The 16,760-nt window shown below is 44.0% G+C and overlaps 1 protein-coding gene across 1 annotated transcript in view; it reads right to left on the reverse strand.

Annotated features, from left to right (window-relative positions):
* The window catches only part of STK10 (serine/threonine kinase 10), an 80,820-nt gene extending 71,418 nt beyond the window's left edge, over window positions 1-9,402 (reverse strand). The window contains exon 1 of the mRNA XM_034779014.1: window positions 8,703-9,402. Coding sequence (XP_034634905.1) covers window positions 8,703-8,858 — 156 coding nt within the window. The 5' untranslated portion in view covers window positions 8,859-9,402. The remainder of the gene's footprint in view (window positions 1-8,702) is intronic.
* Window positions 9,403-16,760: the final 7,358 nt, after the last annotated feature.

The following is a 16,760-nucleotide window of genomic DNA, read 5'->3' on the forward strand; positions in this document are numbered from 1 at the left end:
TAAAAAAAGCTCTGTCTGATCCTTAGCAGGAAGGAAAAGTGTTTTCCTAAGGGAAGGTGTGGGGAGGGAGGGAAGAAAAGCTGAGCAGAGAGTTAGTGATATCTCACTTTTCAATAGCACTGTTTAACCACAGTTTATCAGTCCTCACAGATTGACAGACCAAGGTGTCATCTGTAAGATGAAGAAACTGAGGCAGGCAAGATAACTTCACACAGCGCTTCTGAGACAAAGGAGCCCAAGTCTGTGCCCCAGTAGTCCTAGGTGGTAAGCACTAGCTGAGGCACAACTCCCACATGACATGCATAAGCAAAAGCTTTCAGCCCACTCACTGTGTGTGATATAGAGCCTTCTGGTAAACATGGTGCAACACACTGGGTTCTGTCCCATTCATGTAATTTCAGCCAGGATTAGAAAAACCACTGTCCAACTCTTAATGAGTTGCACCAAGATCGGTTACTCCGGCAACCATGGAAACTTTTTGGAAGGATTAGGGGGAAAAAAGTGGTTTGGAAAACAAATTGTGAAATGTTAATGAGAAGCAGAAACACTTCCCCCAGCTTTGCAGACTAGGTGCAATAAGTCACAGTCAGAGAGATCAGCCTATGGCTGTGGATCTCCCAGCTCCAAAATATCACAAGGACAAGCGAATAACGTGATCGAAGCATGACGCAAGACCCTGACACACGCGTGTTTCCTCACAGAGGGCTGAAGGAGAACCCAGCATCATTTCTCCCGGACCGTGGATGAGAGACTAAAAGGATTAAAGCAGTGGCACATCACACAAAGATGGGTGGCAATAACAGGCCTTTAAGGACTAGCTCAGTATTGCTTCTCGCTCACCAGCTAGTGCCCATATACCATGGCGCTGAGTGCATCAGAAGCGGCAAGGCCAACCAGCTGACTTTTTCTTTGTTGATATTTTTAAAGTGCTGCGCTGCAGCATCTGCTCACCTCCTATTTTTGAGTGGGTATGGGGAAGCGTGACTAGCAAATGGATTTATCTGATAATACATCTGCTCCTTCCCAGGGGGCCCCTTGTTGCTTTGAAGCAGGGGGAAGGGATAGAGAAGATTTAAGAGCCAAGGATCCACTAAACAAGAATCCCCCCAAGTCTCCTGGAGATATTCAGCCAGCATAGACCCAAGAGCTTTGTAACACTGTGCACTGCTCACTATTAACCTCTTCCTCCCCGGGGAGGAAGCCTGCCTGCTTCAGTCCAACCCACAGCCATGGTTTTGTCAAAAAGTCTTAAAGGCTAAAGGAAAAAAAACATGCGACCACTTGTTGGAGGTTTCCTAGCAACTTTCTACATTGAGCTGGGTGCAGAGGAAGCTCACAGCTGAGCAGCGGGTTGAATAGCTGGTGTGAGTCAGTGCCAGGGAATGGGGCTTAGGCAGCCAAGGCTACAGTATTTTGGGGCACAATTTGTTCAGCCTTTTTGCGACATGCCAGAAATGCATCAGATCAACCGGGCCCGTGTAGGGAAAAATTAGCCCTTCACTTTCCTATCTCCGCAATTAGAAACCCAACAATCATTGCTGGTGTACTGAGCTTGTGAATTGCTTCTGCTCTACAGCACAGATCCTCTTGAACAGGGGTTGGCAACCTTTCAGAAGTGGTGTGCCGGGTCTTCATTTATTCACTCTCATTTAAGGTTTCGCGTGCCAGTAATACATTTTAATGTTTTTAGAAGGTCTCTTTCTATAAGTCTATAATATATAACTAAACTATTGTGGTGTATAAAGTAAATAAGGTTTTTAAAATGTTTAAGAAGCTTCATTTAAAATTAAATTAAAATGCAGAGCCCCCCGGACTGGTGGCCAGGACCCGGGCAGTGTGAGTGCCACTGAAAATCAGCTCGCGTGCCGCCTTTGGCACGCGTGCCATAGGTTGCCTACCCCTGCTCTTGAAGGACTTCGTTGATGGAGACAGAGGTGGCATGCTTGAACCTGCTTGCAAATGTTACACGAAACTCAATACAGACAACAACGCAAACACTTTAGAAGTTCCAGCACACACGCACTTTGCCCAGCAGGTCCTCCGGGACCTCCTTCATGTGCAGTTTCAGTAACTATTTCCAAGCTATAGGAATGCCAGGCAAAAGTATCTCAAGTCAGGTTAACTAAATCCTTTTGCATGAGATCACAGGTAGCCACTGAGGAAGTGAACACAAAAGCAATAGAATGCTATTACAGCTGACAAGAGATGTTTTATGGCCTTTATACTTTGTAAAGTGGCTGCATTGGGAGCTGTTTTTCTGTAAGTAAGTCAATTGAAACATAAGAAATTGGACTGACTTAGACTCCACTTCCAAGCAGAAGCAGTTCCCTCAATATTCTCCTCACAAATGGCAGACTGCCCCTCCGTGACCCCACATCGCTGTGAGGGCACTGGGATACAATGCTCAGGCATTGCTTCAGAGGCGAGGGACCTGGGGGGTCGTCTTAACTGAGAACTAAGCAAAGCTGGGAAATGGGAATCAAGTTTAAGACCTAGTGTCAGGCCAGAGAAGCTAGACCAGGGGTAGGCAACCTATGGCACGCGTGCCAAAGGCGGCACATGAGCTGATTTTCAGTGGCACTCACACTGCCCGGGTCCTGGCCACCAGTCCGGGGGGCTCTGCATTTTAATTTAATTTTAAATGAAGCTTCTTAAACATTTTAAAAACCGTATTTACTTTACATACAGCAATAGTTTAGTTATATATTATAGACTTAGAGAAAGAGACCTTCTAAAAACGTTAAAATATATGACTGGCACACAAAACCTTAAATCAGAGTGAATAAATGAAGCCTCGGCACACCACTTCTGAAAGGTTGCCGACCCATGAGCTAGACTGTGAATGCTCTAGTCAGTTAAGCAGGGGCTTTTGCTAGTTTAATACCATATGCATCTCACGCTTTAAACCCTCCAATACCTTAAGCATGCCAGTGTCAAAGCTACATCAGTTTCTTAAGAGAAATGTTTGCTGAAACTTAGCACAAGTGATAAAAGACCTTGGGTAAAGTTTTCAAAAATTGACTTAGGCACTTAAGAGTTAAAAACCCACTGAAAGTCAGTGGGTGCCTAAATCACTTAGTTTTGAATATGGTATCCATGTTTTAATCCAAGTCTTCAGTTGCAGAACCGTTTGAGAGACTGGGGGGCTCTATACGCAGAGCGGGATAAGCGTAGTGCTTAGAGCCCTATGTGGGGATCCTGGCCACACTGAATTCAATGCGAGTTTTCCCTTTGATCTTAATGGGACCAGGATGTCATCCATAGTGGTTGTATCTGTAGGACCACTAGGATGCTGACACCCATTTACTAAGAAAGAAGCAACTTCTTCCCCTGCCCCCTTTTAAACAGAAAATAACCCCCTTGCTGTTCGAAGAGACAAGGCCAAAATTAACAGGCCAAAATGTGACCTTACAAAACATGCAAATATTTTGTGAATGTTTTATGATACAGTTGGAAAACTATTGGGGTTTTTTAGAATGGCCAGCAACTTAGAAACTTAACGTGCAGGTCGGTAAAACTGCATGGAGAGATATTAGTGGAATCAGGCCCGAGTTACCGAAATCCACCCCAAAGTCAGAGAGCTGCAGTTTTAATTAGTGAGCACTGAGGCAGGCAGGAGAGGAAACAGTCCAAGCACTTCTAATGTATCTATCACCATGGGATCCAGGCACAACCTGCAGCTATATGCTACATAGCAAATATGCGGTTTTATTTTCATTCTCTTTCCTCACACCAAGTTTTAAATAGTAGTTATATTCTCCAGGGTACATAATATTACGCACCTTACTGCCATCACAGACTGAATAATTAGAATGGATTTTTTTTTAAATTGAGGCGGAGAAGAAGAAAAAGAGGAAGCATATAACAATTTCTTTAGAAAGGAGACACTAATTTGTGTTCCTGAAGTTGCAATCAGATAACTTCTGGGGCTGGGTGGGGCGGAATAATATCTATATAGAACCTTTTACTGAAAGCCCTTGATCAGGAATTCAAATTAATGAATTCTGTTTGCTGCAAAACTGGCATTGCAACTGCAAGCAGCAGGATAGACCGCACTATTGAAGTGGACATCCTGTCCACACCCTGCCACAGGCAAGTGTTATCAGGGGAGTAGGTGTTCTCCTCTGTGCTACTGGAACACAGTGATAGCATTTCATAAAAAGCATAAACACAGCAAAACAATCCCATGATTAAATACAGCAAGTTCTAAGGGAAGAAGTCTTTCGACATGTGCCTGTCAGCTTGTACATGCACTCCTAACTAGCCCCTTCGATATTCGTGCAGAGTCTCCTTTACATGTTAGACAACACCACTGCTGATGCCCCTGAGATTAGTATCCAGAGAACCCAGCTCAGCTGCCTAAAGTTGAAGCAACTAGCTCCAGTCCAGAAAACTAAAAGTCAATGGAGCCATGGCTGGAAGTTTTAGAAGACTTGTCTTAGTGCAGCCATAGTGAAGAGCATGAATAATCCATGATCACCATCAAACTTTTTTCCTCTAGTAATCATTTCCTTTGGGAAAATCCTACAATTATTCTTTGTATTTATGGGTCTCCAAATCTAGAGGTATTGCAGGCTGCAAAGACCCCTTAATATAAACTGAATAGCATTCACAGCTAATGAAGGCTTCCTGTAGCTACAGGCCTGCTTTTACAGGGCCTGATCCAAAAGACAGAAAGGCTCCCATTGTCTTCAGTGGATTTTGGATCAGGCCAATAGCAAAGTGTGTTTGAAAGATCACATTTCCATCTGACAATGCAGTACCCACACTACAGTTACTTATAACACCACACCAGAGATTACAACAACTGACAGTTAAAGGAAAACTGCTTCTCACCCCTCGTCCTCCCCTGCCACTTTGCAGCTTTATTCGTGTGTGCGTAGAGTGTTTCCCTGTTTCCCCTTTACAGCCAGGTTCTCCTTTGCTATACAGATCTCTCTAGGCATGAGCAGGAGAATCCCAGTAATTTTCATTTGACTGGAGAATTCTTTATGATTCAACATGTGCTATTTAGAAGGGTTCTGTCAAACTATTTTTTAAATGACTCATTTAAAACAATCAAGTTGTCAGGGGCCCTTAAAATTACTGATACAATGTTGACAAAAGTAGGAAACTACTTCAAAGTTGGTCAGCTTCACATGTAGGAAATCCACACCAACTGTTTAATGAAAAAAACATTTTTTAATTTATTTGTTTGGTTTTTTATACTTTAAGAGCACTCAATGAAGCAATTACACACCTGAGTTCTCCCTCCTACACCATAACAAAAACCTTATTAAAACCAAAACTTGAATGTTGCCCATTTTTTCTTTTACCAAACTTTTTAAGTTTGCTCCTGAGTTGAACCTTGCTAGTTGTTTCAGCCAGGAGCAAGATGTTGATGCATTTAAAACACGCGCACACAGTATGCTCAGATATTATGGTGATGGGCATAGTATAAGAATTGAAAGAGGGTAGGCTACAACTGCAGGCAAACTGTACCATAATACTGCATGCTCATGCAAGAGGTAAGTAAAATACTTTGTACACTAACCTAATGCAAACATCTGATTCTTCATAATAAATTTGTTGTTTGGACAAGGAGTCTGAAACTACTTGCTTGTGTACACAGCAAGATGTGTCTGAAGTCTCAGAGAGTGATTTCAAGTGTTTTCTATATCTTGACTAGCTGCAGTGTGTGTGTGTGTGTGTGTGTGTGTGTGTGTACACAAATGAACACAAACAATAAGGCATGTCTAAGCATTTCACATCAGCATCCTGTACAAGGCCATTTTGCTACACACACCCATGACTCTTAGCTCCAGATTCCAGCGTTGATTTAGAAGATGGGGAAGGGAAGAGAACAGATGGATTAAATCCTGCTTAGTGGCACAGAGGGCTGCGTCTCTATAACAATGCTGCCGTCTAGTTTCTAAATGTGACTTTATAACTATTTTTGAATATGATCTGTCCCCATCAGCTTACAAATAATAAATACACTGGACACATTTGAATCCAAAATGCTTCAGCACCAACCATTTATACACCAACAATGTCCTTTTCTATCAGGAAGGGTAAGCCCAAGGAGAGAGAAGATGGGCAATGGAAAAGTTTGATTGTGGAGACTGAAAGAGTTAGTTCTTGGACTCTTGCTGGAATTCAAAAGCCCTTGCTTAAAGATAAATCATGTTAAAAAATAAAATAAAAAAAGAGACATCTTAGAAGTAGATATTTAAAGCCTGGAAGCAGATACACATGACTAAATACTATAGTGGTAAGTGGCTTAATTTTAATGTGCACACTACAGTATGGCAGCTTATATTACTGCATGCCTTTCCAGGCACCTGGGGACAAGGCAAGTGAAAGGAGACAGAGTTATTTGGGGTGGGGCTCGCATTCATGATTATGCAGGTAATGCCTTCAGTTACAAACAGCCTGTTTGACTATAGTGATTTTTTTAATTTGATTCCATATTTTAGTAATGGCATTCAAGAGTGATGGATGGGTTTAAAACTTCCCAGAGATCCTGTTCCAATTTGTTGTTCTCCCCACAATTATATTTTTCCTATTTTGAAGGACTATTTCCTGTCTTTGTCTGAAAGACTCCCAAACAGGGGCAACTGATTATACAAGGGAAAAAGTTAAAGCGAATATGGACAAAGTGCTTTCCAATACCCAAAGCAAAATGAAGCCAGAGAAAAATATTCTACTCTCTTTCTACCCTCAGGTGCTACTGGTAACAACAGCAGGGTAAAGATTTCTGAGAAGAGTAATTGTTAAGACAGTGCCACTTTCAGCACAAGTTGTGCACTATTAGATAATTATTAATGCTTAAGAAAATGAGGTTTTAGTAGCAACATGAGACAGACAAGTAATCATTCCCAGGGGCTCTGGTAAAGCACCTTAGTCCTGACCTGCAGCCCACCTGCTTCCTTCACCTATGTGGGTTTCAACCCGTTCTTCAGCAACGTTTACATATCCATCAAATTCTTTGGCAATTTTGCAATGTGAACTGATGCCTATGAGTAGATTCAATAAGACCCCTAAATTCATCTTTTCTGACTCTGAACACCGTTTGAAGCCAGGTCTTGTAATACGGCTGGAACATCAACCCTCTTCACCTTCTAGTGACAAGTCTCTAACTGTCTTAAGACACCATCCCCGCAGTTACTGTGCAGGCTTGTTTGTCTAGTACTCAGCATCGCATAAGCCTGCAGTTTGACAAGCAATAGAAAGTACAATAGAGTATCTGGCCTTTGAAAACGCAGTCCCTTAACATAAAGGTTAAGCACTCATAGCACTGCATCTGTCCCTGCTGTCAACAGGCATGTCTCCTTTGCAAACTCCAAGAGATTCGCACTGTTTCCTGCTTGCAAGGACCGCAGGGATATGAATATTTTTACCACTGGAAGCATACAAAGCTTGCATGCCACCTTCTGAGTGCTGACTTCTAAGTAAGATCTCTTCATTCATATTACCTAGAGGCTGGGCAAGGAACACCCAGCAGAGCTATTAAAGTATCACTCAGAAAACAGCATCTCACCTCTCCTTGCGCCTACCCACAGGGACACTTTCATCTCTCCCATCCCCTAATGCAAAGTACATAGCTTTTCATCAGTTTCTAGTCACAGTAGCTAGTGGGATCTGCAAAGCTGACTCAGGCTCCCAAAAGGGTTTTGCCTGAAATGCTGAAAACAGTTCTAGATTTGTTTAACAAGTCAGGAGACAAACTGTGAACAAGCCCTGGGCAACAGGGCACAAAGACAGGAGATCTTTCGGCCCTTAATGCTGCTAAGATTTGATAGAAAAAGAAAGTGCCAAAGGTGATTTGCTGTGTGTTGCTGAGCTCTGGGACAGCCTCTGCAGGTGCCCTTGTCAGCCACCTGCGACATGTACTAGGACACAGCTTTATCTCAGCTGACACATGCTGGACTAGGAGAGGGTTTGGGAAGGACAGGAGGAGGAAATGGTAGATATAATGCTAGAAAATAAATTGGCACAACGGACATATTGTTATTTCTACTTATGTATCATCCCCAGCACCCAAAACCACTCCAGGGCACCCAGTATTTGCCTGGGGACCTCCCAGCCAGACACTTGGCCCGCACAATGCCATAGGGACCCACCCAGGCAGAAGGGCCTGCACCTCCCCCATCCACCCCAAAAATGACAATCCTGTTTGGGGATTCTCGGTCAAAAAGTTCCTCAGCTCTAGTCAAATACCACCCCCACCCCGCGGCAGTCTCCAAAGGGTGGGTGTGTCTTCCTACAGCTTCCCCACACTGCACACACAGTCCTCAGGGCACCTGCACTCAATGGCTGGTGTCAAAGGACGCTAGCGGATGAGCTGTAAACACAGCCCAGGGGGCCCTTTCATCATAGTGCCGGAGCATCTCAGCTCTGCCCGAGGGGCAGCTTTAGGCTCAGACTCCAACGAGTGAGGCGGGGAAATGGAGCCCCCTGGCCATGGCCTAACCCCCCTCCCCGCCCGTCCTCTTCGCTGCTTCCCCCTAGTCCTCGGGGCTGCCCTGCACCGCTCCGGCTGTAACCTTTCCCCACGCTGCTATGCCACCCCCGCCCCAAGGCCAGGACACCCACCCACCCACGTGCCTGGGGTCTCAGTTTCCCCCCAGGCCAGCCTCGCCACATACACACCGGGGGTCTGTGCACGTTCCCCCGAGGGCACCCCCAGCATTGCCCCGGGCCGGGGCACCCGGACCCACCTTGTACACTTTGCCGAAGGCACCGTCTCCCAGCTCCCCGACGATCTCCCACACCTCGTTGGGGTCCAGATCCCGGCGGACGTGCTCGTACTCCTTGGATCGCCTCTTCTCGAAGGTGGAGAGGCGCAGGATGCGGCGGAAGTTGGCAAAAGCCATGGTGCTGCCTGGGGCTGGGGTCCCCGACCATACAACAGGCAGAAGGGGGCTCCGGGGAGAACCTGCACCCCGGGGACACAGGAGAGCGCTGGGGCCGGTAGAATAGAGGTCCCCTCGGGAGATGGGACGAGGGGCGCACTGGAGAGAAGCGCAGAAGGGGAGAGGCTGAGGAGTCGCAGGCACTTCACAGCCCAGTCCCCAGATCCAGTATCTCCGCACCAGCCGGGCGAGCCGCTGCCTAGCCTAGGAAGGTGCCGTGCCCCCGGCCAGCCGGGATCCCAGCGCCCGGCAGATACGCCTTAGTGCTCCGCCTGCGGGGAAGCAGGGAGGGACAGCAGGCAGCCGCTGCTAGGACAGGGACGTGGAGCTACCGGGCACAAGGCTCTCAAAGGGGAAGCGGCGACTGCCCGCGGCGCTCAGAGCAGCTGCTCCCCGCCCGGTGCGCTGCGGAGTTTCCCTCGGGACCAATACACAGGCGGGGAGGGCGGCGCAGCCTCAACCCGACCACATGGAGCCAAGACCGCTCCACCTGCCCGAGCTTCGCTGACGCCTCCCCCTGCCCATTGGATACACAGTGTTCTACTGTCCCCGCCCCCAACCCGCTAGATACTTTACATTCTACTAGCCCCGCCCCTGGCTATCGTTTACCCAAAAGGGCACTGGCGTATCCCCTGCCATGCAGTTCCACTGCCCCCAGCCTCTTCGCAGGGAGCACTGGGAAGTGTAGTTCTTCCTCTGTGTTCAAACCTCTTTCCCATTGAAATGAGGATTTGAAGAATTGCTTTTTGGTAGTAGTTACAAAGGTAGAAGCAGCCCGGGAACCATTGAGCTCTGGACTGGTGCATAGGGGTTGCCTGTTCTGCAGAAACTCAGAGGGGGCACACCAAATTGTGACGTTGCAATTTATATGATTTTATGAAAGTATGCTGATAAGTGTGAATATAATGTAACTAAAATATGCTTCATGCAAAAGGTCTCTTGTAAGGTATCATTACAAAACTTATAATCTACTGAATGTGGTCATCCTATTTGTATAAATGTATCACTCTTGTATCCGAAACTAGAAATATGAAATATAACTCTGAGGGCCTATTGTAATTATGCAAAGTGTGGGCCATTAATGGTGGTTTGGAATCTTAATGGCGCCCATTAACCAGGACAATTAACTGTAGAAGCCTCTGTTTTACTTGTAAGTCTTCCTGTATACATGTGTGCTGGCAAGTGGGTAATGAAGTCTTACAGTGACATGTGATCATGTCACCTGAACTGGAATCCATCTCTAACCTGGTGCTTTTCCATTAAAAAGAAGGGGTGGGAACCCAGAGGGACAAAGGATTCCCACCTTATGCAAAAAATATGTAAGTGGGTGTGACAAAACAAACAAGGCGGCCATCATGAGGAATCCCCTAGCTACCACCTGAGCTGGAACAAGGGCTGTACCAGGGGAAAGGATTGTGCCCAGACTAGGAAGGCATCCAGTCTGTGAAAGAAACTTATTGAAACATCTCTGAGGGTGACATTTTATCTGTATTCAGTTTTATTACTGTACTAGGCTTAGACTTGCGTATTTTATTTTATTTTGCTTGGTAATTCACTTTGTTCTGTCTGCTATTACTTGGAACCACTTAAATCCTACTTTCTGTATTTAATAAAATCACATTTTACTTATTAATTAACCCAGAGTATGTATTAATACGGGGGGGCAAACAGCTGTGCATATCTCTCTATCAGTGTTATAGAGGATGAACAATTTATGAGTTTACCCTGTATAAGCTTTATACAGGGTAAAATGGATTTATTTGGGGTTTAGACCCCATTGGGAGTTGGGCATCTGAGTGTTACAGACAGAAACACTTCTATAAGCTGCTTTCAGTTAAGTCTGCAGCTTTGGGGCATGTGGTTCAGATCCTGTGTCTGTGTTGGAGCAGACTGGCGTATCTGGCTCAACAAGACAGGGTGCTGGAGTCCCAGGCTGGCAGGGAAAGCAGGGGCAGAAGTAGTCTTGGCACATCAGTTGGCAGTTCCCAAAGGGGTTTCTGGGATCCAACCCGTCACACAAATATTACAGGATGAGGTGCTGTGAACCAACTGTATGCAGGAGAACAGAAACTCTGATTTCAGACTGGGGCACACAGGACAAGCCTGTCTAGGAGAAGGAAAACTGTGCTTTCAAATCCAAGCAGTTTAAGCTCATTAGCCTTGGAAGGCAAGTGGACTAGAGTGGAATCGCTGATACCTGTTCCTAGCAGGCCAGCAGGTTTTCCCCGGGGAGGGAGGGGGAGGTTAGGGTGGACTGTCCTAAAAAGTAATTATAGCCAAAACGTACTTGTTATAGAAACAGTACAGCAAGCCAAATGGACATATGGATTTTGACACAGGCCTATCAAGCTAGCAAATGAAAATGGACTTGAATTTCAGACAATGGCTAAACATATTACATGTATTGCAAGCTGGAATGTTAATATTCCATTCACTCCAGGCCAGACCGAGCTAATAGCAGAGGAGTTAAGAGATACAAGTTTCCTTTGCTGCCATACAAGAGAAAGGTTGGCTGGGTACAGAAGAGGTCACAGATGGAAATTATACTTTCCTTTATTACAGACATTCAAGTGGATAAGTGAAGCATAGAGATGGAGTTGCTAAAGCAGTGAACAAGAGAACAGTTACTTCAATGAACAGCTAACTGGAAACTGGTGTCTGAGTAGATTGTCCTAGCAAGGTTGCTATAGACTATGCATTACTGTGAACTGCTGTTATGCACCACTAGAAGTAGCTCCGTGGTTTGAGCATTGGTCTGCTGAAGGTTGTGAGTTCAATCCTTGAGGGGGCCATTTAGGGATCTGGGGCAAACATCTGTCTGGGGATTGGTCCTGCTTTGAGCAGGGGGTTGGACTAGTTGACCTCCTGAGCTCCCTTCCAACCCTGATATTCTAAGAGAAAGATTAATTTTATCCATGTTTGGGTAACACTGTAGATCATAATATGATTTTGATAATGGGAGATATGAATGCAAATGTTGGTAACAGACATAGTCAGCAAATGAATAGCAATGGACCATATGGCACTGAGATGGCAAACAATAATGGGGAAAGGTTAAGAACTTGCGGTAAGATGCATAATTTGATTATTGGCAGTGCTTAGTTTCCTCACAAAGATATGCACAAGTTTGAATGGAATTCACTAGATGGTTATATCAAAAACCATATTGACCACATTATTATCAGTAAAAGGCAAAGAAGGTCAGTGCTGAATAATAGAGTCTACAAAAATATCAAGTGTGGCAGTTATCATGAACTGCTAATGGGAAAGATTAATATGAAATTAAAGTCCAAGAAAAAGATGGGTGCAACTGGAGCCCAATTTTATCTTGATAAATTAAGGGATAGCTCTGTGAGGAAGACATACATGGTGAGACTTGGAGGTTATTTCAAACCATTAATTTGCAATGATGAAGAAATTGCACTCCAGACTGGATGGGAAATATTCAAGGAAGCAATATAAAATACAGCAGAGGAAGTTATTGGAAGGCGTAAGCAAACCATGAAAGTCTGGACAAGCAATGAAACAAGAACATGACAAGGAAAGTGTGCACAAGTCAAGACTACTGGGAAAGTGGAAGAAGTGAAAGTGTTACCAAAGTGGTGAAGAAATCACAACAGTTGGACAAGCAAAAGTTCTGGAAAGAAGAGGTTCCACAGCTAAAGGAGGCACGAAGAAAATAAGATATGAAAATGATATATAAAAAGGTTAAGTTGTATGGAAACACAATTAGGCCAATGATGCAAGCAGTAAGAAAGACTATTGGTGAACTGACAACAAATGATGAAGAGATGCTGCAAGTATGGAAGGAGCATTCTGACAAAGTGGTGAACGCTGTTGTTCATCGAGATGCAAGCATTCTCGACATGCTAGATGAACAGGGCAGATTGCAAGGCAGAATGGATTTCAGCACTGAACCACCATCAGAAGAAAAAATAGAAAGAGCAGTGAAGCAATTAAGAAATGGGAAAGCTGCAGGAACAGACAATATAACAGCTGAGCTGCTACAAGCCGGCAGGACAAATGCTATCAAATCATTAGGAGAAAATATATAAGAAGATATGGGAGCAAGAGGAGGTACTGTATGACTGACTAAAAGCAATAGTTGTATTAATCCCGAAGAAAGGGTATCCTACCAATCTGAATAATTATAGTGGTACACACTTATTATCAGTACCAGGAAATCATGATGAAAGTAATTGTCAACAGATAAAGACCAGTTTTAGAGGAAATAGTAGGTGAGGAACAATGTGGCTTCACACCAAGCTCAAATTGCTTTGATCAGATATTCATGCTCTGATAGTTGATGGGGGGGAAAAAATGAGAATGGGGAGTCAAGATGTTTACCGTTTTCATTGACTTCACAAAGGCATTTGATTCAGTATGAACGGATGATACTCTTCACAGCCTTGGAAAATTGGTGCAGTTGACTTGGACTTACAATAAATGCCAAGAAGACAAAGCGGTTGCATCTTGGAAAAGGGACAATAAATATAGAGTTGAAATGCAACCAAGGTGAAGTCATAGAAAAAGTAAAATCTTGTGCGTACCTAGGAAACTTGAACAATGCCAATGGTTAAAAGGAGCTGTGTCTTAGCCAAAAGTGCTGCACAAAACTGATGAAATTATGGACTCATAAAAACATTGTTTGCCACCAAAATGAAAATTGATTAAAACAGTGTCCTAACAGTATAACTCTACAGACTGGTCAGAGTTGCATTAAATTAAGCAGACTTCAGAAGGCTGGAGGCGGTAGAGAGTTCTTTGGAAGATGGCAACAGTAAAGTGAAATGATTTTAACACAAGTGAAGTTAGAAGGAGAGTAGGATGTGAAATCAGTGTACGGGATTGGCTGCAATCAAAAAGATGACAGTGGTGGTGACATTGTAGAACATAAACAGATGATAGGATGCCCAAGAAAATAATGCAAATGCAACCAAGATAAGTCAGGCCTAGAGGCCAACCTCCAACTAGATGTCAGGACATTGTACACAGGGATATGACCAGGCTGGGCTTAAAGGAGGACCAAGCCATGGACAGGAATGAATGGTGACACTGTACTGGTCCCTGTCTTGGAATGAGAAGAAATATATATCTAAAACAGGGGTCGTACTGGCCGGCGAACAAGCATCTGCCGAAATGCTGCCGACAAGCAGCGTCATCCAGAGGCATCGCCGCCAAAATGATTTTCGGCAGCATTTCAGCGGTGACGCCTCTGGATGATGCTGCTTGTCGGCAGCATTTTGGCAGTGACGCCTATTGGTGTTGCCGCTTGTCGGCAGCATTTTGGCAGATGCTAGTCCGCCGCCATGGTCCTCCGTGGCTCGTCGTCTGGCGCTCGCCAGATGAAAAAGGTTGGGGACCACTGATCTAAAACATAAACTTTTGAAGAGAGTGTATGGAGGAAAACCATGATTACCTGTGCTTCATACTACATAAAAATAAAATGTAATTTAAAAAAAAAATTTCAAACAAGTCACAGCTTCCTGTCTTAATTCATGGCTACCTATCAAGGAAGGGTTCGATTCTGCCAGCACTTATGCAGGTGAGTAGTTTTACATAGGTTACCAGACCAATTGAACACAATGGGGTTACTCATTTGCATAAGTGCTTATATAGGATCAAAGGACAGGATGGTAGTTGTAAAATAAAGATATTTTAGAATCCTCTGAGTGTAAACAATGTATCTAAAACTATCTCAACAGAAGAAAATCACTTCTCCTTCCCCAAGTTCAGCTCTTAAATATAGCCACTAAATATTTAACTTCTGGGTATTTTTTTTTAAGATATAAGCATCTGTAAATATGGATAGACAGGGTGGGAACCAATTTGTTTAAAGTCATAATAGTCCTCCACATACTTTAAATTAGCTGCAGCAAATTTAAAATTGGAATAAAATGGGGACATCTAGAGGAATTATTTGATATTGCAGCCTTATGTCTAGGCCTGAGACCAACTGATCTTGACTGATCAGCTTTTTACTTTATGCGGTGTTGTTGTAGCCATGTCAGTCCCAGGATATTAAAGGGACAAGGTGGGTGAGGTCATATCTTTTATTGGCCCAACTTCTGTTGGTGAGAGAGAAGGTCGAAAGCTTGTCTCTCTCACCAACAGAAATTAGTCCAATAAAAGATATGACGTCACCCACCTTGTCGCTCCGTTTTTTACCTGTTCATTGAAATGGTTCCCTCCTAAAATATTGAGTATGAGTCTCCTCTCACACTGAGTTCATTGCTGTGATTCTGGATTTACACTGAGGTAGCCAACTGTTGTGATTTTATCTTGAACCTCATGATATTTGATGCTTTATATAACGATCCAGCTGCTGGAAATAAGGGCTCATATGAGAATTTCAGCTTCATTTAAGAAAAAATAAGTTTCTAGCCCTTGGGGTTGTGGAGAAAAGCTTGCAAATGTGACTGAAGCATACCCGTGAAAGAGGAAGGCAAATGAAAATAACCCAACATTGATTTGTTTTTAATGGCTCATTATTTTTCAGCTATTCTCATGATTTTGGAGGGCTAATACAATGTTTGAGTTTGGCAATACTGGGTGAGAAGAGAATTAGGCCAATTGTTTTCAGAGTTATATATCAGTTAATCTGCATCTCTTCCCAAAACGCCATGTGCCTACCCATTAATTATTATTCATATTGCGGTAGTAACCAGGAGCCTCAGCCCTGGACCAGGACCCCTGTGTACAAAAATAGAACAAATAGTCAATCCAAAGACTTTCCAATCTAAATATAAAACAAGATAGATACAGACATATTCACATCCCCAAACTCACTTCTTTGCTGAAGCCCACAAACCTCAATCCATGTTGGCAAATCTGCTGTCACCAATCCAGGAATTGTTTTCTTATTGTCTTTTAAAAACACTAACATAAATATAAGAAGTAGGCCGCAAAAATATTAAAAAAGCATTGGAAATCTGCCTTAGATTCACGAAAGTGGGCCTGATCCTGTAATCAGGGGTCTTACTATCGTGAGTAGTTCTATTTACTTTAACGGAACTACTCATAGTAGTAAGCACTTCACTCAGCAATAAGTGTTTGCAGAAATCAAGCTCTTAAACAAGTTCAGTGTGGAGTGTGATTATTTACAGATAGAGTTATACTAGTTCAATCCCTTGCATAGATCCTTATTCTAGTATAGCCATCCCCTTTCCTGTACAGGCATAGCTGTACAGGTATAAAGCACCGTTATACTGACATAACTGGGTGTGCCCTAGGGGCATTGTCGCTCTTTAACTACACCAGCCTAGTTTTAGTGGTACAACTTTCTAGTGTAGACAAGGCTTTAGGGCCCTGATTCAGCAAGGTGCTTAAGCGCATGTCTAATTTTAGCATATGGGTACTGAAGTCACAATAGATGCTTGCTGAATTGGGGCCTTAAATCTATGTTTCCTTGCAAATGTGAGTTTCAATCTGATTCTAATGTTCTAGAATGCATTTTTAAAAAAATATGTGATAAAAGAATAATTCTTCCTGCTCATTGTAGAGGTGTACCCTGACTCCTCAGTGGTAGAGAGCCATTTGCTCCACAATGTTCAGTGGATCACTCAATGCCTAAGACGCTTGCAAGAGCTCTGCTCTGTTCAGTGTCCTGTTCCAACTGGCTGATTGTGCATAGCAACAAGACCTTCACAGCGACCCACCCAGCCTGTCTTCCTGGAGAGTTCAGCCCTTAGGCCTGGTCCACACTAATCCCCCACTTCGAACTAAGGTACGCAAATTCAGCTACATTAATAACGTAGCTGAATTCGAAGTACCTTAGTTCGAATTTACCGCGGGTCCAGACGCGGCAGGCAGGCTCCCCCGTCGATGCCGCATACTCCTCTCGCCGAGCTGGAGTACTGGCGT

The sequence above is a fragment of the Trachemys scripta genome, chromosome 8 (genome assembly GCF_013100865.1).
Source record: "Trachemys scripta elegans isolate TJP31775 chromosome 8, CAS_Tse_1.0, whole genome shotgun sequence".
NCBI classification, from domain to species: Eukaryota; Metazoa; Chordata; order Testudines; family Emydidae; genus Trachemys; species Trachemys scripta.